Raw genomic sequence first — 21,536 nt, 5'->3', positions numbered from 1 at the left:
TCCATGTTTGTAGCACACAGTTCACAATAGCCAAATTGTGGAACCAACCTAGTGTCCGTCAACAGATGAATGGATTTCAAAATTATAGAATATACACACAAAATTCTACCCAGCAATAAAAGAAAAACAAAATTATGGCATATTCAGGAAAATGGACAGATCTGGAGAGCATTATGTGAAGCAGAAGCAGATTAGTCAGTCATATAAGGTGAAGGTTCATGTGTTTTCTCTCACATGTAGAAGCCTGGGAGGAACTTAGATACATATAAGACTTTAAAAATGGAAGAGAAACGCCAGTGGGGGTGATGGAGAGGGTCTCGGGGGTGGGGAGAAGTGGAGGAAAATTAATGAAAGAGACACTTTTACTGAAGTTATGAACACAGATGAAATTATCAACTCCCATCTCAATATCATGTATGGGGAAGGGAAGAGAATAAAAGAGAGTGGAGAGCTGGGGGAAACTCGCCAAGAGCCGTGGCCACGTGTGTCCCTATCACTCTGAACACATTATGATGTGAGACTAAATACACCAATAAAAGTCTACTAAAATGAAATAATATATAAATGTGGGAAGATAAGATAATTCATATGATAAAAATACAAAGTATTTCTTAAATATAGGAACATATATATTGATTTATGGTTACACATGATAGCCAGATTGAGTGCTACCCTTAGCAATTTAACAACTGAACAGCTGAGGAAACTCAACCCTGATTTGGGGAAGATCTGTTCACAAGTAAATTAATTTGCAAAACATTGCATAAACACATAAACAACTATAATTCAGCCCCACACCCATTCCCACAAAATACACACACACACACACACACACACACACACACACACACACACACCTTTCTTATCCAATCTCTAGGCCATTTTTAAAGAATGAGAATGATGAACAGATCAAGGTTTTAATTTTGGATCTTGGACCAACTTTTTGAGTCACACCTTCCTGTTTGTGACTGCAGCACGCATGAGTCACTCTCTGGGGAAGTCTGCAATATGTTTGCCTGTAAATGCTTGTGCCTCATCTCCTGAGCCAGTTATCACCTCTTCTAAATGAGGACAAGTGTGTCTGCAGCGTTTCTGTGTAAATAGCAATGCTGCCCCAACAGAGCTGGCTCCCAGGGTCTAGAAGTAATCTATCCTAGCAAACTCACTACTAGCTGTACTTAGCAGTAATCAATAAATGGGGAGCTTCAGCGGGCTACAGCTGTGAACTGTATAGTCAGTGGCCATTAGCTAGTACTACATTCGGAAATACTTTACAAAATGGACTCCTTTCCAATCCATGCGGGAAAAGATGTTTTCACAAGCGACCTCCTTCAGACACTACAGAATCCTCAGTCCTCTGTCCCACAAGAAATCTTTGTTTTGATGCTACATTATAGGAGAAATAATATTTCTAATTCTGTAACTTTATGAAAAAATATAGTCTCCTTTCTGCTTCCCTAATGATTAACAAGAGGTTCAGATATTTCTATGTATGGAATAAAACTGAAACTCTGTGGCATGCAAGGTCCCAACATATATAATCCCAGTTCAGTTTTTTTTTACCCAGTTCCAAATTCTATGTGTCTCCCCTTTCCATGCCTTAGATGCAAATCAGTTTCCTCAACCTTCGCCATGTTTTCTTGCCTTCATCCTCATTCACATGTTCTCTTTCATGTCAACGGAGTGGCCTGTTTCATGGTTCTATCAAGAGCCATTCAACACGCTGATTGATCTCTGCGGGGCTGATGGTCAAGGCATGTGTTGGTCCAATCTATCAAGAGCCATTCAGCACACTGATTGATCTCTGCGGGGCTGATGGTCAAGGCATGTGTTGGTCCAATCTATCAAGAGCCATTCAGCACACTGATTGATCTCTGTGGGGCTGATGGTCAAGGCACATGTTGGTCCAATTCACTGTGTGTGGCACTGACCCCACACAGGGTACCGCTGCAGAGGAGGCTCCGAACACTTGAATGGGAAGAGAACATTTGCTACCAGAAAGATTCTAAGAAAGAAACTGCTCCTTCTCCATTAACAAGGTCAACAACTCTGCCCTAGTGCTGTAAAAATGAACAAATAGTTCTAGGGTAAAACGTGGGGACATGTTATTGTGAGGTTAACAACGTGACCCTACCTGTTACTGTAAGGTTAATAACCTGAAGCAGTGGAGCCTCTGCTTCAGAGAACAGAGATCAACCACCAATCAGCGAGACTCAGATTTACATTAGTGCAGGACACAGATTTTAAGGGGTTAACTTTATTTTTATATAAGGTACCTTTATTTTGCTGCAAAAACAAATGCGGCAAAATTGTTCATCACTGTAGGTATGTAAGGGCTGACACACAGTGTTTTTGAGATGTTTCCCAGTGCAGGGTCCCATGTCAGTCTGTCTCTCTAACTTATCCACTTAGTTCCAGGCCTGGTACTAGAAATGAATAGAAGATGATGTGGGCCAAGTGCAAATCCAGGGATCCAGTTTGTCTGGCTGGGAGGGATCATGAAAAGAAAGGAAAGAGGCACAAGAGATGAGCTGAGCTCTGTGCGCTCTCCTCCTCCCCTCTAGTGGGACACCCACCCACAGAGGTTTCCCGTCAGAGGCAATGCAGTGGCCGGTCACTGGGTAAAGGAGAGCGGGGGCAGCTTCCCCAGATTGCCCCTTGGTCCTCAAAGGTTTCCACAGACCTATGCCAAACGCTAGACTTTACCTGGAGAGTCAGCCGGTGAGGTTGACATTGGGACAACATAGTCCAGGTAGAAGGCTGCACCATCTACCCTGCATCACAATCAGACCTTCAGGGGACCCAAAGCACTGCTGTGGTGCCATGGGGAGGGTAAAGCAAGGGAGTCCACATCCCACCCACCACCAGAAGAGTTGGAGGACACACATTTCCTCGGCTGCCACTGAGACACCACTTGGTGAGGTGCGCGGGGGGGGGGGAACATTTCTGGAAAAGGGAACATTTACTTTAAAAAACTAAAAACTAAAAAAAAAATTAAAAAAAGCACTACCCAAACAAAGTTCCTTACAGACTTGAAATGTGGTGTTTCTCCCTCTGTTACCCAGTAAAGCAGGGGCTCTAGAGAAAGATTAGCTCAATTGAAACTACATTTTCTTGCACATCTGGGGATACCGACAAAGTTGTGACCCTGCCACACAGGTGTTTCTTGCATTGCGATGTCAATTTCTCCAGGTAACTCTTCAGTGTCTACTGAGTGCCAATAATAAATCCTACTACAAAAATTTTTAGCAAAAATTTTTAGCAAAGAAAGGAATCAGACTTTCACAGAATGCTACCTGTATTGTAAGCTTCTGAAGTCTTTGGGACATTTCCCACAGCATTTCTGTTGTCCTCTCCCCTCACTAGGAATTTCTCTAATGCCTGGGACGTGTTGAATGTACCCTTCCAGGTCCTAGATTTACACTACCTTTCTTGCAGTAGAATGGGAAGTCTCTTCATTCAATCAACAAATGCACCATCAGCATCTCATACCAGCGAAACCAGGAAGTGGGTCTCTGTTCCCGCAGAAAAATGAGTATCTAATGTGAAATATAAATAAGAGTAATGTGATGCATGCCATCGTAGGGGAATTGGAAGGTCCAGTGAGCATGTGGGTAGGAGGTCCAACAGCCCACCTGTGTAAGAAACCAAGCAAGAGCACACGGTGCCTTTGGTCTTGGGCTCTGCCCCTGGTTTCCCCACAAACCTTTACACCCTGCTGCTCCCACTCCAAAGCTTCTAAAGTCCTGCCTTCACACACATGTGACAATCTCCTGAAAATCTCACCCTTGTGAGACTCCAGATTATATACAGTAAAGTTATTGCTTATACACCTGGAGAGGAGAAACACGTGCACCAAGCTCCCACACTGAACCCTGGGTGTTGTTTGGTCCAAGGTGATTCCAAGCCTTCATGACTTCTTCCTTTATTTAGAGAGAACGTCAGTAACTCCCTGCATACTTCAGACCTCTCTGTGGCCTTGGGCAGAAGCTCCCGTTACTTATTAGAAAACATGGGTAAGTTGACTGACACTTGTCACTGATGGGGTCATGGAGAGGCAGGCCATAGAAGAAATGTCCCAGCCCTCCTCCCCACCTGACAATACTGAAGCTCTTGACCCCTTCATGGGGGGCTGTTCTAGAGTGAATAGTTTATACTTTGCAGAATGTGCTGTTAAGAGTTGTTATGATTTAGACTTATACTGAGGAGTTGAGTACACTTGGATAAGCTCCATCCCTGGAACTAGAAGCCTGGATTTCCCCACAAGCCAGTGAGAAAGTGTTCTGGTTTGAAGAAAGGCACACTCTTGTGGGGAAATGAGCCTTGGGGATAGGTCCAAAGTCTGAGAACCAGATTGTGTCCATAATCCAACCTTCTGTGTAGAGTTCAATATTTTCCAGCATTTCTCTTGAACAATTAAAACACCATATTTTTAGTATAATTTAAAGTTATCACCTTTTGTAGTTTCTTAATTCAATGCTTCAGCAAAATTTCCTGTAGGCAATTTAAGAACAAGATACTAAAAAAAAAAAGCTGTAGCCTGATGCTCGCACTAACACTACAGCCCATGGAGAAAACACAGTATCAGATATAAAATATACAATTAATATTGAGATACTGGTCCCGGATTTCTAGACTGTGCCCACAGAACCAAGCTGCAAGTATGGCCCAGCAGAAAGCCACAGAGTGACAGACAGATCACTGTATGATCCTTGGACCTTTGAAAAGTAGATGTCAGATGCCATACAGGATTAGACGTACAAGAAATTTAGCAAGGGGAAAATCTCCAAGTCAGGAGCTAGGAGAGACTGAGAAAGACCAGGAGGCATTGTGGCTCCCAGTGAAGGAGAAAGAGAGAAAAGTGTTGGGTAGATGCATCTCAAATTGCAGTGCAGCTCTAGAGAAAGCTCAGCAATGCCACCATTGATCCAAAGTCGCCATCAGAGGAGGCCAGGGTCTTTCAGGAACAGGCAGCCTGAGGATCCTCACCAAGCTAGTACACCTGGGATGCACGGCTTTTGTCTACCATGGACACAATTTTTCCTTCACAACAACTAGGGTCACGGCTCCCCAGGAGCTCCCAGTGGGTCACTAACACATGGTAACAGAGAAATCCTTGTGAACAGACTTCCCATGAGCTAATTGGGAATTTTAACCCATGACTCATCCCGGGGTGGGGTCTGAAGCCACAGGGGACTCCACCGCACGCCACGCCATGTCATCAGCCAGACTGCACATTTCCTGAGAGCAATCAAGTCAGAATATGACTTCTTGGCAGCAACCCCTGGTGGGAAAATGACTGCCAAAAGCCCAACGAGAATGAGTTCAACAATTTAATTCTGCGTGGAAAACACAATCCATTAAATGGGATCTGACACAACCTTCATCTCATCCGTGGCGGAGGTGTTAGCTCAATGCAGTTCTGCTCCTGGGAACAAAAGTCTTAGTAAGACATGTATAGAATCTCCCAGCCTTTGCCAAAGCCCAAATAAGTCTGTTCTAAGTGGGAAGAGCTCAGTAAGTCCCCAGTGACTCCCTAGGAGGTAACATGCTATTCTTCCAGAGGCAAAGTTATCAAATCCCGGCAACTCAACCCACACAGGAGTCACGCAATTCAAGGTCAATAACTGAGACTGCTGGAGCACTGGGTGGCTCCAGTGTTCCTGTTACTGCCCACAGAGCTCAGGCCCATGGCCAACTTCACTCACGTAGCATTCACAGGGCTCCTATCCCCAGGCTTGGCATTGCATGACTCAATCTCAAAAGAAAGGGTTGGGGTATAAAGGAGCAATCCACTCCTAAGCAGTGTTTAAAAACCAAGAGAGAATAAATTGCTGGGGGTGGTGGCACACGCTTATAGACCCAGGACTTAAGAAGCTGAGACAGAAAGATCATAGGTTCACGGCCAGCCTCTGAAACTTAGTAAGAGCCTCTTTCCAAATAAAAAATAAAATAGAGCTGAGAGTATAGCTCAGAGGTAGAATGCCCCTGGGTTCAATCTCCAGTCCCAGGAAAGAAGGGAGGGAGGGAGGGAGGAAGAAGGAATTAGGATGTTGTCACCTTTGTTTGCAATAAAAGCCCCAACACCTGTTATTGTTTTCTTGTTTCCTTTTGAAAAATGAGGAAACTGAGACTCAAAACCATGACTTCAGCCATATAGTTTAGACAAGAGTTTGCACATTCACACGTGAGGAATTCCTAAGCCCATGCCTTGCCACTCAGACCATCGTATCGCCTGAGCTTGTTAGAAAATGCAGGTTCATAGGCTGTGCCCCAGACCCACTGAACCAGAACCTGTGTTTAACAGGATTTCCCAAGGAAGTTATCTAGATATAAAATCTGAGAAGCACTACCTTAATGGGCTTAGGGGATGGTTTTAAAATATCAATGTGGACTAGCACAAGATTTTGTGGAACAAAGCAGGGTTAGTCTTGTAGAAATACAGGATATATATCAAAATTATGCATTCAAAGTGTGCTCCCAAACAAGTGCAACCAATCGAACTGTCTTATTTCACCAAAAGTTCCAGAAACTTGAAAGCCAAGGTAAGACGGTGATAGTAGAACACGGTTAGAGAGCTCATGACTTAGAACCAGGGCCATTGAGTTTAATTCTCTAGCTTTGCCACCTTCCAGGTAACTTCAGGAAAACTTGTTGGTCTCTCTGAGTCTCAATTTCTTAACATGTACAACTGGGATGGCAATCCACACCTTGCTAGGGTCTGGAAAGATTAAGTGAGCAAGTGACTGCCAAATTCATGGCACACTGCAGATGCCCAATGGACATTATTTTCCTCGACTTTCAATATGATCTGGGCCAGGTTTCACCTCTGTAGGTGTGCACCCCAGGGAAGAGGTGGGGAGGGGAGCAAAGGCTGACAGGTCTTTCCTGTTCTGGATCCTCTAGTGGCAGGATCTGATTCCTGGCACTAGTTGGTCTGACTTGACTTGCCTGTCTTCCTTAGTCCCGGGTGCAATTTAGTTTCTAAATCACCTTTAATAACAACCTGAGCAGAGCAACAGGTTCAAAGACAGCACATGAGGAACAAGGCAAAGAGGCAAGTTCTCAAGGGCCACATTTCCTGACCCTGAACTCACTTTGTTTAATTTCAATTCCGCTTTCTTCCCTGCAAGAGTCTAGGTTTGGAAAGCAGACATTTCCTGCTAATGGCTTAGTCCGCTTCCAGGCCCCACAGTATCTGCCCCTGGAGCCACAAAACCCAACCTTGATCCACTGTCCTAGAAGGGTAGTCTCAAGGGCAGGCAAAGATTCCAGAGAGTGCTGAGCAGAGTACAAAACTAATACTTCCTGAGCACAGTCTAGATGCTGCATACTACTAGTCTCTTTCATGTATATCTCTGTTACGTCCTCCTAGCAACCCTGAGAAGGGCTCTTTTAATTACCATTTCAAAGATTTCAAATTATGCCAAAATAGGTAAGTGTTCTGCTCAAATTAACATAGCAAAATATTTTCAAGTTCAAAGGGATATTAAATATCATCTAATCCAATAGTTCTCCAAGAATGACCATTCCACCAGTGGCACCAGCAGCACCTAATTCTTGTTAGAAAAACATATTCTTAAACCATACCCAGACCTGGAGTGAGTCCACAATCCCTTTTATAGGACCCCCAGTTTGATTACAATGTCAAATTGAGTTCAAACTGTCTGAGCCAACATTCTGACCCAACCTTATTTGTGACAGTTAAGAAAATAGATTCAAACACACACACACACACACACACACACACACACACACACACACACACGTATGTAAAGCTAGGGTATGCTAATTAGCTTTATTTAATCATTTTAATGTAACATAACATATTACATTATACATCATATATATATATATACACAATTTTTATTTTTCAGTTATATCTTCATAAAGTAGGAGAAAACAAGGAAAAGAAAAGAAAAACAGGTCTGGAAGATGAAGAAATGTCCCTATGGTAACAGAATCAGAACTAAAACACAATATAGCCAACTATAATCAGTTGAATTATCCTGAGTAGTGTAGAACGTCCCTTTCAGGGAAAGTGAAAGCTCAAGTCCTTCACACAGCTCAGCACTAAACTGTGTTCCTCTTCAGAGACATCAGCTAGAACCTGAACTTGGACAGAAATGAGAACTTCCAGACAAGCCCCAGGACCTCCCTCCCAAGACTCTGCCCAACTGTCACCCTAGGCCAGAGCCCCTGCCCCATCACCACTGCCCAGCAGAGGGCGGAGACAGGACAGTGTCGGGAAGCTGTTCAGAGCTAAGATGGCATTTGCACCCACAGCAAATATCAACATACAGCCCTGGGAAAAGAAGGGTTTCTAGTTTTCCCAAATCTTGGTCTCTAATTCTGTGTGTTGGATTCTCACTTCCAGCAACACTTCTGGCCCCATTGATAACTGACATAAAGTAGTGTTGGCTACTAAAGGTAGTCCCAGAGTGTTCACAGGACAGGTATGGGACGGCAGCCTGGTTGGAAGAGGAGGCCCGGGGACTTGTCTTGAAGCAGCATTTGAATCATAAGCATACTTTTTTATGAGTGTCTATAGATGATCTGTTTATTTGGAGAGGAATTCCTAAAGCCTATCCAAGCTGTCCTTTGCTGCTACAATTGGTGACCCCCAATTTCTAAGCAACTGGCAGACTGGTGTGGGTTCACATTCAGTCAGAACCATAGGCTCTGCCTTTCTAGACTGGCCTTTTCATCTCTACAGTAAACAGCATCCTTATACCTACTAGTTAAGAATTTATAAACCCTTCCTATCTTTGGGAATGGAAAGTAGAATTCAACATTAGAGAAGGCCATCCATTTGATCTAGAAAGAGCTACTTAAATGAGAATATTACACAAATATTTAACAAGGGAACTCTCTTTGTTCTTGGAGTGGCTTGTATATATTTGTCTTCATCTACTTGCTGATAGAAAATACTTGTGGGAAAATTGGAGTTAAGCTTGTAGCCCTTTCCTTCTGAGAATCCATATTATTAGAACATTTCTGAGAAAAACTGTGGTATAACCATGTGAGATAGGTGCCAGGAAAGAACAGTAAAAGCCACTGAGAGGAGACATTCAGGGAAAGAGACAGTCTGAGTTGGTGTTGTGGACTCATAACCGACAGAGGTCAAAAGTCCAGCTTCAACAGAAACCTCCTTTTCCCTGGTGAAAGCCAAAGCAGGATAGGGGCTAAAACCTAAACCATTGTCAGTCTTGAGAGTCCCTGGGAATAGTTAGGGAGAAGACACCAAGAAAAGACTGGACTTCCTAATAACCTGGCACACTACACTTATTACTGTTGCAATTTGGATCTTGTTCAGAATGCAGGCTGATGACATTTTATGGCCCCAGAATCTAAATGCCACCCAAACGTGAATGTGGAGAAAGAGCAGGGAGTCATCAAAACACCACTCACCCTGCATCACTCGATGGTAACGGCCCTACACTGGTAGCCGACGGTGCCAATACACGGGAGCCATGTGCTCCTCTTTAGGACTGAGAGGGGCAGGACATTAACAATCACTTGTGCAGATCTCCCAGCTCTGTGTGTGTGTGTGTGTGTGTGTGTGTGTGCGCGCGCGCGCACACATATGCAGGCACACATAGAGCTGAGTGGCTGAAAAGTTCTGGATTTCAGAGTCAAAGAGAAGAATCCAACCCTTCAATCTCAGCAGAAGGAAGTTTGTCCCTTGGTGGTAAGAAGATGTCTTAGTTACGGAGACCGGAGACAGAGAGCACTGATCACTAAAAAAATATAGAGACATAATGGATCTTTTCTCCTAGGTCACTAGCATTAGAAGTCAGCAATTCTCAGGTTTTTCTTTTCTCCTGGAGGCAGATAGAAGAGGGCAGAAGAATGTATAAGTGGTATACTCCCATTATTTGAAATCCAGCTATAGTTCTGTTATGAAAGCAAGTCCCCAATGCAGAAAGGTTCAGAGGTGGGACACAGCTAGAGAAAGCAGGCCACTGGATGCACGGCCTCAAGGCTATGTCTGTCCTGGACTCCCCTGCCCCGTATCCTGGCTGCCATGAGCTGAGCAGCTATTTTCTACAACACCCTACCGCCATGATATTTCTCCCTTGGAACCAGCTGACCATGGACTGGGGCTCAGCAAGCACCAGCCAAATAAATTTTACCTCTTCTAAGTTTCTCATGCCAGGTATTTTTGTCACAGAAATGCAATTACAACTAACATGAGTTTATTCCTTTCTTTGACATTCTAAACACATATATAAAACAGGGGCATTATTGCAAAGGTAACTTTGACACTGTTCTAATTTATTGATTAGTAAGTAAACTGTTCCCATACTTGAGAAGTTTCCTTATAATAATTTATGTGCAACAGATCTCATAACTGATCATGACTACCACAGTTAAGGACAACTGCATGAGAGAATATTTACCATTTCATATTTCCATTTAAGTATTTGACAGGAAGGATGATGCCAGACTAGCACACGGTTGTTTTATGGACACAAATAAATGTACAGCCAATTCTAATGGATTTCTAGCCTCAATTGCTAAAGCACTGGCATAATTGTGACTGTTGTGTTTTCCAACTATGCCAAGTGAAATAAGCACTGACATTTTTAAAAATTTATAATTGAATCTCTTCCAGGAACCAAGACATTGACACACTGTACAAACAGCAGACCAAATAGAGGGCCAATCAATCTCTATTAAAAAGCACAAAGGGAAAACAGGCCAAATAATGTTCTGTGCATATATGAATGTATACCATGAATCTATCATGTACCATTACAATGCACCAATAAAAAAAAAAGCAGGAAGGAAATGCAAAAAAAACAGCTGATGGTAATGGAGACGGGCACATAAATAAGACGCCCTTTGTCAGAAAATGACTGGTTAGCTGTTCTTAGAAGACAATTGACCTGATTTGAGTTGGGAATAGCTATGAGAACACTGCATTTAAAGAGATTGCCTTCACGTTGAGAACACAGATACCAAGTGGGCCATCCAATATCTTTTCTTTCTCCAGTTACTTGCAAAGAATTGAGGGTTCATGGGATATGACAGTGAGTGGGATTTATTGTATTTAAAACCTCATGATGTGATAACCAAACCTTTTCCAGGAATAAAAGTATTTTCTTGCAATTCTCGTCTCACCAAAGTAATCACCACTACTTTGTTTTATAAAGCAATTCAAGCCCCTATTCATCAATGCTTTTAAGGATAATCTGTAATTCAGTCTTCACTAAAAACTTTCATGCAATGAGATGAATTTTTACTGGGCAATTATACACATCACCTGGATATAAGAGAAAGTACATTTTTAAATATATTTCACAGACTCCAAAAGTTGTCTGAAGTGAGGTTTGTATTACCTTCCAGCCAGTTGGAGAGTATGAAGTCTATATTAGCAAGAAAAGCGAGAGAAAGGAAAAATGAGGTGACAGAAGAAAAAAGGGGAGAAAGGTAAGCTAAAAAATTTTATTAGATCATCATTCTGATACCAGTATACTGTATGTTTCAAGACCCATTCAGAAATAAAGAAGAAAAAAAAATCCCATTTTTTTATAGTACATTATGCCCAGAGTTGTGTTTAATGTGGGTTAAAAAAGCATGGGATCGAGTTATAATGGAAATAGAGTACAATATCAAAAGAAAATAAAAGAGACCTTTGCAGGCTGAACCAAAATAGAGTGAACAGCCAGCCACCTGGGAACCAACGCAAGAAGATTCTCACTTGCACCATGAGAATTTTGCAGCAGCTCTTATCTCTCTCACAGCCAGAAACCTTCCCCAGCGTCTGACTCCAAAGCACAGGGTTGAATGAGTTCCACCAGGCACTTTCTCTCTATACATTTCTATGAATGTGTCATCATCTTTTGAAGCCAAAGACTCATTAATCCAATTCAAATTGCCAACATCGGTAAGTCCTTTGCCTCTGCATTTAAATGCCAATATCAATTAAATACCAACAGCAACTTGACTACTGCTAGGATCATCACTTCATTAGGAAGTGCAGCCAGAAGTCCAACTAGCATTGATTCCAACACCCCTTCATCAATTCCAGTTTACTCAGAGCAAAGAAATGACGTCACTTCCTGGCCCTGCTGACTCTGCCTCCAACTGTACTGAAACAACTTCCCACGCAGATAAAAATGAGCAAACTGAATTTTCATCCAGCAAACCTGAAGGATGTCTTCACCAAGGCTTCGGGGCTATCCAGCTGTGGCAATTCATCTGCTAGGATTTCCTCCGGGGGCCGGGGATCATGGACAATCGTTGGCCGTGGCTTCTCCTTGACATTCCCTGTAAGCCCATCGATGAGGGAGTTCCACAGACAGTTCTGGGATTTAGACCCTAAAGATAAGGGGGGAAATGCACAGGTGAATCACCAACCTCCTCTGCGTCCTGCCTTCCCATGTGGGATGTTCTGAGCACAGCAGGGAGGGTTACACCTTTTCATGGTCTCCACCAACATCACAGGACTCCAGAAGATACCGTTAAACAACTTATGAAGTAACTATAAATGATCACATTTACATGCAGAAAATAGGTCGGCGCCAAATGTCTTCACTTATACCTGCACATTATGAATACCTCCTGTCTCAATGGAGAGTTGATCAGCCCCAAGTGCTGATAGGGCCATAGGTATAGTCAAAATGATACAGCAGTTCAAATATGGCTGTATCTATAGGTATCTACAGTTGTGTAAGTTCATTCTAAAACTGTAAGTACGTAAAGCACAACCACTTTTAAGAGCAATGGGGATATTTAGACACAAGCCTCCCTCATGATCTCAGCTGGCCTGGGGCCCAAATTCCAAGACTCTCTTCTATGGAACTGCCCACTGCAAAGAGGGCCACACCCCAAAGGACTAGAACTCATTATCCACAGGTTGATTTTTCTCTAATATCAAGACACACACAAAATTACACTGCATGCTTATTGATATCCTGTTCTACCAACACTTCAAACACACAAGATAAACTTGAGAGTCCAACATCAAAGAGAAATGGTATCACAAAGGTAAATCCTGGCCACCAGAGATGGAGGTCAACATCCCAGACATCCGGCGTCCAGACCCGTTGACAACGTAAACCTTGCTGTGATATGAGGGCATCCTATCACATATGTTTGCTCCTGTGATCACCCATCCAAACATCCCTGTGTGTTAAACATGTTCCCAGCTCTGCTTCATGCTTTAGCATCTGCACCTGTTCTACACGTACATGCCAGGCCCGGCTCCCTCCACCACTGCGCTTTGGTCTCCTGCCTCCCTCGCCACCCACCCCGAGCTCCTCAGGAGGATTCCTCTCCCATTGGCTCACTTTTCAAATACAGACCAACACAGAGTCCACTTCAACCTCCTCCCGTACAGGGTTTTCATGCTCCTGACCCCTATCCACCTGCCCTAATAACCCAAGGTTCCCATCATCACGAGCCCAAGTTACAGATAACTACATACTAGATAGTCCCTACGCTCCAGAGCTCACTCAAACTAGCCAACCCTCACCTGCTCCCCATCCATGCCCATTCCTTCCTACAAGCAAAATCAACAAAAAAAAATAGAGGCTTTTGCCCACAGTATCTCCTCTCCTTCTGCCTCTTAACTGACCCTGGTGCTTCCCTCGATGCCTTCATGCAACAGGATGTGAAACTTCTTTAATGGGATCAGTGAGCATTCAACTATCTTAATAATTAAAGTAGTCTCCTGATCTATTGCCCTTAGCATACCTAAATAATAATAAAGCCTACTAAGTACCCAGTCTAATTATAGGGAAAGCATCAACAAATCCCATTTGGGGAATATTCTACAAAATACCTGACCAAGACTCTCCAAAACTGTCAAAGTTATCAAATACAAAGCAAGTCTGAGAAACTGGCATAGCCAAGAAGAACCAAGATGATGTGCCATAACCAGGCACTGCGGTACACACCTATAATCCCCAAACTGGGGAGCTGAGACAGGAGGATTACAGGATCAAGACCCACATGCAACAACTTAGAGAGACCCTGTTTCAAAATAAAATAGGGCTGGAGGCACAGCTTAGGGGTAGAATGCTCCTGGGTTTATTTCAAGAAGGAAGAGGAAGAGAAGGAGGAGGAAGAGGAGGAGGAGGAGGAAGAGAAGTAATGATGTCCAAATGTACTTTGCTATCCTGAATGAGGTTCAGGAACTTAAAAAGGGTGTTAGATGATGAATAATATATGGAATTCAGCTACTAGTAATGTATCAATATTGGTTTATTAATGATAAGAATTTATTTGTACTAATGTAAGAGGTTAGTAACAGAGAAAACTGGGTATAGAGTATACCAGATCTCTGTATTATTTTATACTTTTATAGTTTTTCTATAAATATAAAACTATTTTTAAAAGTTATAAAAATCTAATTAATAACCTTTTTTGTAAATTCTATATTTTAAATACTTTTAAGTTCTAAAGGTTTTATTTTTGTCTTTGATTTTCAAGTAGAGTCAGAGCATGACCATTACGTAGTTACCACTGGCTCGTGCTAGTTATGCACGAGCCAGAGGAAAGAAAGCTTTTACCTCTGCACAAAGACATTGTCATTTGGTGAACCCTGCACCATAGATCTGTGTGCATCTGCAGGGGACTGGCCTTCTCTACCCCACCTATGCAAAAACGGTATCTCTTTCTAATTCACGCAAAGGTTCTTTGTGGGGCATGAGTGACACATAGAAGAGAATTTGAAGCAGTGTCAGCTAATGGGAGTGGTGTGGAGAAAACAGATACGGTGCACATGGGCAACCTTCCCCAGACCCTCGCTAGCCACTGTGACCCACTGCAGAAGATAACACCCTGGCGTGCTGTGCCAGAAGGATGGCTCTACCACTGGGATCAAGGGCTTCACTCACAAAGTGAAGCACCTCACAGGGTTCCCCGAGCCTTCAACAAAGACACCCAGGATCAATAAACGACTCTAATTAACCGTGGCCATCACTGGCTGACTTTGGGATTGTCCACCCATACTGTTTTTGTGTCAGTCAAGAGCACATTAGTGGGGGAAGCAGACCCCCTCAAAGTCCTAAGATGCAAAACAGCTTCTTTAAAAGCTTTAGACATATAGATCGCAATGTGATCTGGTCTCATTAAGGAAGGCCTGGTTCTGTGTTAATGAGGATCTCTTATAAGTTAACGAAGGTCTTATTCCAGAAAAGAGGGAAGCAGCTGATTTTCTTAAAGTTGATATAAGTGAAGGCCTTACAATATGCTTCCTGCACATTGCTTTTATTGCTTTTTTTTTTTTAGTTCTAAAAACACATATTGAATTCTCACAGCGTGCCAGGTTCCATTCTATGCCCTAAATTAGATGAATGAGAAGTTGAGAATGTGAAAGGAAGAACTGGTAGTAAATGTTGAGCGAAACCTATTTATAACTTCGCTCACGGTCTTCTTTCCAACTCATTGGTGTTTCTTTGTAGCTTGGACCCACAAGCAATCATAGTAAGTAGGCAAAACGCCGCAAGTAAGGGGTAAACAAGGTGCTTCAGAAGCCAGAGCAGGGCTCACCTGCCCAGCCTCAGAGCACTGAGGGCAGGACACATGTGGTAGCCTGAGAGCAGGAGCAGCTCTTCAGTAGGTAAGGAAGAGCAGCAAAGAACATGTGCAGAGGCTCTTCCAAATTAGAGAAGTAAAAATACCCAGTTGGGTGTTTAACATTTTTGTCCCTTCTAGCCTCGTCATTCCCCATTTTTTCCTTCTTTCTTCTTCCTGCTGAAAAGTGACATGGTGCTGGAGCTGCAGCAACCATCTTGGGACCAGGAGGTGCTAACATCATAGCAAAAGCCTACATCCTGCAGTTGTCTGAGTGGAGAGGTGGGAAGAAGCTCTGCTCTTGACATCACAGTTGAACAGATGCCTTGGTCTTTCCCACATCAAGACTTCTTGATGCAAGAAAAATACCTACTTATTATAATCTGAGGTCTATGGTTGTTTGCAGCCAACTGCATTACTACACACACAGACACACACACACACGAGTATATACATATACTCATCACAGAACATAAAAATCCCCCTCTGTCTAAATTGTGCCATCTCTCCACCTGAGGCACTAGAAATTTATATATGAATAAATCCTTCACTTATGAAGGGTATATTTATTTTACATACTTTTCTCTTGTAGATATTAATAATTCTCCAAATGTGAACAGCGGAAACACACACCACTTTTTTTGGTACTGGAACTGAAATCAGAGGCACTCTACCTCTTACCCACACCCCCAGCCCTATTTTATTTTTTCTTTTGAAACAGGTTCTCATTAGATTGATGAGAGACGTACTACTTTCTGAGGCAGTGATCCTCCTGTCTCCGCCTCCCAAGTACGGGGATCACAAGTGTGTACCGCCATGCCTGGCCACACCACAATTTTTATAACCTACTTTGACATGTCTTTGTTTTTTTAATCTTATGGGAAATCTGAAAAATGAAAATGGCCTAGTGCTTTGTTTTGTTTTTAAGGAGTGTCCTCTTTCAAGAAAATGCTCGAATATCCCACATCATGGGCCTAGAACTCGGGTGATTATCAAGAAGGAAACTGAGCTGTGAGGTCTAGAAAAAGCCGGGGACCTTGAAAACAGATAGGAAAAGGTGGTTTTGAGGGGAAAATAGGTAAAATCAATAGGACTTGGGTGACTGAGTGAATAAAATAAAAAAGAGAGAAATGGCAAGAGAGATTGAGGCTTCTGTTTGGACAGCCAGATAGACTGTGACATCATCAAAAAATGATGGGGCCAGAAGAGTGTGGACCAAAGGTGAACTGTGTTCAAGAAACTTGTATTTCAAGATAGAAGGCACAGCAAAGATCCTCTCCATGTGTGTGGACAGAAAACATGCAGGGATTAGGACACGAGAAAAATGAGAATGCTGTATTTCAGTAAACATTTTGATCATGGCTGAGATAAGAATTTTCACAGCATGATTAAGTTAAATATCACCTTTCTTTTTATTTATTTATTTATTTATTTATTTATTTTGGTGGTACCGGGGGTGGAACCCAAAGGCTTTCTACTTCTGGGCTATACTCCCAGACCCATTTTTATATTTTTATTTAGAAACAGGGTCTCACTAAGTTGCTGAGAGCCTCACTAAGTAGCTGAGGCTGGCTTCGAACCTGCGCGATCCTCCTGTCTCAGCCTCCCAAGCGCGGGGATTACAAGCGTGCGCCACCACGCCCGGCTCACCTTTCTTATTGAACTCAAACAAAAATTAGAAAGCTAACATAACTGTGAAGACGAGAAGTAGCAACACCCCATCCCTGTCCTGGAGTGCTCTGGTCACGATCTCACTTGATACAAGCGGTAAGTGGAACATACATAAGGCTTTCATTAGAGAGCTCGTTAATGCAGCCTCACCTGTAACCTGGCCTAAGGCACAGACCCTAGTGAGACCCGAGACGCTGTCCAGATATGGGCATCATTAAGAAAAATGTTCTTTGTTCTCATCTTTTAAAGCAAGGAAATGATTGGCAACTGCCTGTTTCAGGTAAATAACATGACGCAAAATGGGAAGGCCTAAAAATGCTGCTATTCCTGGAGGATGACTGCATTGATTCCTGCCAGCCACGAGCAGACGAGGAGACTTGGGTGTTTCCCCAATGGTCGGCACGGTAAGCTCTGCGCATGTCAGAGCTCTGAGCCGCCACTTCTGTATACACCGGAGCCTTTACCGCACGGTCCCCACACTCCAGAAGCTTTGGAGAAGCAAAAAATACAAGGCAGTTACTGACTGGTTCAGACTACAGCCAGTCTTTGGAAAAAGCAAACTGGTTTTTCCCTAGGGCCCATCCCCATCCCCTCTGCAAACATTAAGAAAAAAGGTCAAAGACTTTGAAATAGACAACACCGCTTCATGCATATCCCATCAAGCTCACCCGTCCAGGTTATCTCCACTTTTCATTATCTGGGAATATTTTGCCCAGCTCTGGGAGAGTGGAAAAGAACTTCTCCTCGGATCCTCCACACACGTGGGCAGGATACGCTCCAGGGGTACAGGAAAGGTCTACTCTGACAAAATAAAAAATAAAAACTCCCCTGCTATGATTTATTTTAAGCTGATTTCCAAAGCAGGAACTGTTTCTGACTAAATAGAGGCGAAAATACGGAAACAGAACGAGTCACACGGGTCTTTTTCAATGATACCAAAAACCCCAGGAGGGAAATCATAGGTAAACTAAGCCTTCCGGGTACCAAAAATAATGTGGCTCAGGTGCAGGAGAGGAGCATCTTCATTCTGCCCACTCCACCTCATCTGCTTCTCCCTCTCTCCCTTCCACCCCGTTCCCCTCTGCCTCCTTCCTAATTCAGTGCCTATGACATTCTCCTCTTCTCTCCCCTCTATCTCCGCCATAAATACTCTCTTTTACCTTCACAAAGACAATTTTTCATGCACTCCATAACCCTCTGGACTTATTATAAATCCTCTAAACTCATAGACTGTACAACAGAGCTCAGCGAGAAAACAAATGCTGGGATTTGGAAGTAACAAGCATTGTTGAGTATTTGCTATGTACTGGGCATCCTCACGATGCCAGGACCCGGGTTAGCTTATTTAACCATCGAATCAAGCTTTCAGTGTAGGTATCCTGAAACATTTTAGGCATGAGGACATTAAGGCTCCCAGAGACCAAATCATCTAGATGACAGTTAGAAAACAACAGAATGCTCTGACCCAAAATTCTCAGGGCTCAGTGTGATACATCACATGGTTTGTACATTATGTCTGATTAAATAAACACAAGAAGAACGTTCCACGTTTCTGAATACAAAACATGCAACTTTTTCCATAAGAAATGAGATTCACCTTCTCTGCAACTAAGGATTCTTAACTTTTCTAAGTCTCTCGTATGAAGCAGTTTTCAGCTTTAAAGAAGAAAGCTGGGCTTGCAGGGGAGGGGTGAATTACGCAAGGGAGGTTTGATGGGTTGAGAAAAGACAAGAAGGCAAGAAACTGAGATGAAAAGAATCTAAATCAGATCTCACCACAGATTCATTCTGTAGTGTGGCTGATGGAGACAGCTAATGAACTGCTGGTGGGACCCCGAGGTAGTGGGTGATTCCATTTAAACCTGACAAGTGACTTATCACCTCTTAAAAACGCAGGACGATTATGCTGGCAGAGAGCTGAGAATTTAGAGTCCTGTAAATCACAGGGACTTCATCTTCCAGAAAGAAGCAACAACATTCCTAGAAACCCTCAGTGGTCCCCACAATATCTGTGGCATGAATTTGTAGCCCATCTAAGATGATAAGGAGTTTAAAACTCTCCATGCGACTGGAGTACATACCCATCAGAATCGACATAATAAAGCCCAGAAGAAGACCTTGGTCTCTCAAAAACAAAACAGCAATGATAGTACAAAAAGGAAATATCAGTAATATTTTAAACTTCTTAAATCAAATAGCATTTTATTATTTTCAATATGCAAATTCTTGGTTTTAAAAACCTTTGGGAATTCTGTCTTCAGTAATTTCAAAGTGATTTGAAAATTAAGCTTCATACTATACAGACTGGGGGTGGGAAGAAGAGCTCGCTCATCAAAATGGAGGAATCCAACTTGATTTGTGATTGGATGACATTCTAAATTCCCAAGTACATTGGAGTTTTTTTCTGAGTTATCCTACTTAACCTATCTCTTTTTTTTAGTGACTGAAGCACATTATTATACTTATTATATCTTTTTAATATATATTAATATCTAATAGTTCAAGACCCAATCCATTTTCTTTTCTTTTTTCTTTTGTTTTGTTTTTGGTGGTACTGGGGTTCCTGGAAACCCTTCTACCTCTGAGCTACACTCCCAGACCTATTTTATTTTTATTTGGAAACAGGGTCTCTTAAACCAGTGAGACTGGCTTCGAACCTGCACGATCCTTCTGTCTCCGCCTCCCAAGTGTGGGGATTACAAGTGTGCACCACCATGCCTGGCCTTCCATTTTCATTTTGACTCTTCTTTCCCCACCCCTACAGTACTAGTGATGGAACACAGGGGCATTCTACCGCTGAGCTATACCTCCAGCCCTATTTTTTAATCTTTATTTTGAAATAAGGTCTCACTAAGTTGCAGAGGGCCTCACTAAGTAGCTGAGGCTGTCTGTGAATTTCGATCCTCCTGTCTCAGCCTCCAAAACACTGGGATTACTGTATTGCCAATAGCAAGCAGCTTTATCATTTGCTGCCTTCATTTATTTTCTATTTATAAAATATCTATAAAATTTTCTGTTGCAGCATCATTATAAATTCCCCAATTATAATCTAATCTGCATGATTTTCTGTTCTAAGAAATTTTAAAACCTCAAGATAATGGTATTAGCATCCATGGAGAGTAGCATACAGTTTTACCCTCTGTCTGTCTGTCTGTCTCTCTCTCTCTCTCTATCTCTCTGTCTGTCTTTCTCTCCCTTCTATCATGTTGTTTTGTTAGCAAATATGAAAAAAACTTTTTCCCAATAAAGAAACTTTAAATAAGGAACTTTGTTATGAAAATGATTTGATTAAATATGGAATGGCTTGAGGTAGGAAGAACCTTGATAGCATAGGCGGCATAGAGGCAACACAGAATGTGTCAGAATCTTCTCTGCATAAGAAGTGAAAAAAGTTTAGAAGTAGGCAACAGAAAAGGAGAAGGGGAAAGCAGGAAAAGAGAAAAATCAGATGAAAACTGGAGTTACACTTTGTGCTACGGTGAGGATGGTTTGATCCCTCCAAAAATTCACACTGAAACTTAATCCCCAGTGCAACAGTATGAAGAGGCGTAGTCCTTAGGAGGCGACTGATTCATTAAGTGCCCTGTAAAAGGACATGACTGAAGGATATCAACCCACTTCCACCCCTTCAATCCACCACGTAAAGGCACGATGCTCTTCCTCTCCAGAGGAGGCACTAAGAAGACTATCTTACAAGAGGAGACAGAACTTTCACCAAGTATCTGGATCTCAGATTTGTAGCCTCTAGAACTATTAGAATAAACCTCTGGTTTTTATAAATTACCAAGTCTTGGCTATTTTGTTGCAGCTACACAAATAGACTAAGACACTACAGAAATACATGAAAAATTTTCAAAAGCCATTCAAGCACAGTATTTAAGTTTAAGTTAAAGGTTGTAAGAAATCAGAATATTACCAGCTGTCCAGTATTATAATCTTTTATGTATTGTCTGGAAAAAAGTAAAGCAACACATGTAAGACACGAAAAAGTCTCAACAGATTCAGAAAGTGGTAGTCATAAATAAGAAGAAACCTCTGAAACATTCACAGAAGCCATAGATTTGAAACCACAGGTATGGTTTAAGATAATCTCATGTGGATCAAAAGTGAAAGTCAATATGACACGTGGATGATATACTTAAAAAAATCTTAATAACAAAGTCACTCAAATAAGGTTTCTTTGGTCATGTCACACTGTTATTACAATATGCTTATAGATTTGCATTGCTAGAATTACATTTTAGAGTTTTGTAATTATAATCATAAAAGAGATTAGCCTTCAGTTTCTTATTTTATGTGGTCCTTATTATGGGAATAATTGCTTTCCTGATATTTGA

The 21,536-nt window shown here is 42.3% G+C and overlaps 1 protein-coding gene across 2 annotated transcripts in view; it reads right to left on the bottom strand.

Moving 5' to 3' along the window:
- The window catches only part of PDE1C (phosphodiesterase 1C), a gene marked incomplete at both ends in the record, with an annotated part of 503,660 nt that overhangs the window by 377,158 nt on the left and 104,966 nt on the right, over positions 1–21,536 (bottom strand). For both annotated transcript variants that reach the window (XM_080701934.1, XM_080701935.1), the window contains one exon: positions 12,156–12,327. In XM_080701934.1, the coding sequence (XP_080558060.1) occupies positions 12,156–12,327 (172 nt within the window). The remainder of the gene's footprint in view (positions 1–12,155; positions 12,328–21,536) is intronic.

The sequence above is a fragment of the Muscardinus avellanarius genome (genome assembly GCF_963383645.1).
Source record: "Muscardinus avellanarius genome assembly, chromosome: 9".
Classification (NCBI taxonomy): Eukaryota; Metazoa; Chordata; class Mammalia; order Rodentia; family Gliridae; genus Muscardinus; species Muscardinus avellanarius.
This window is presented reverse-complemented; position numbering and strand designations above follow the sequence as displayed.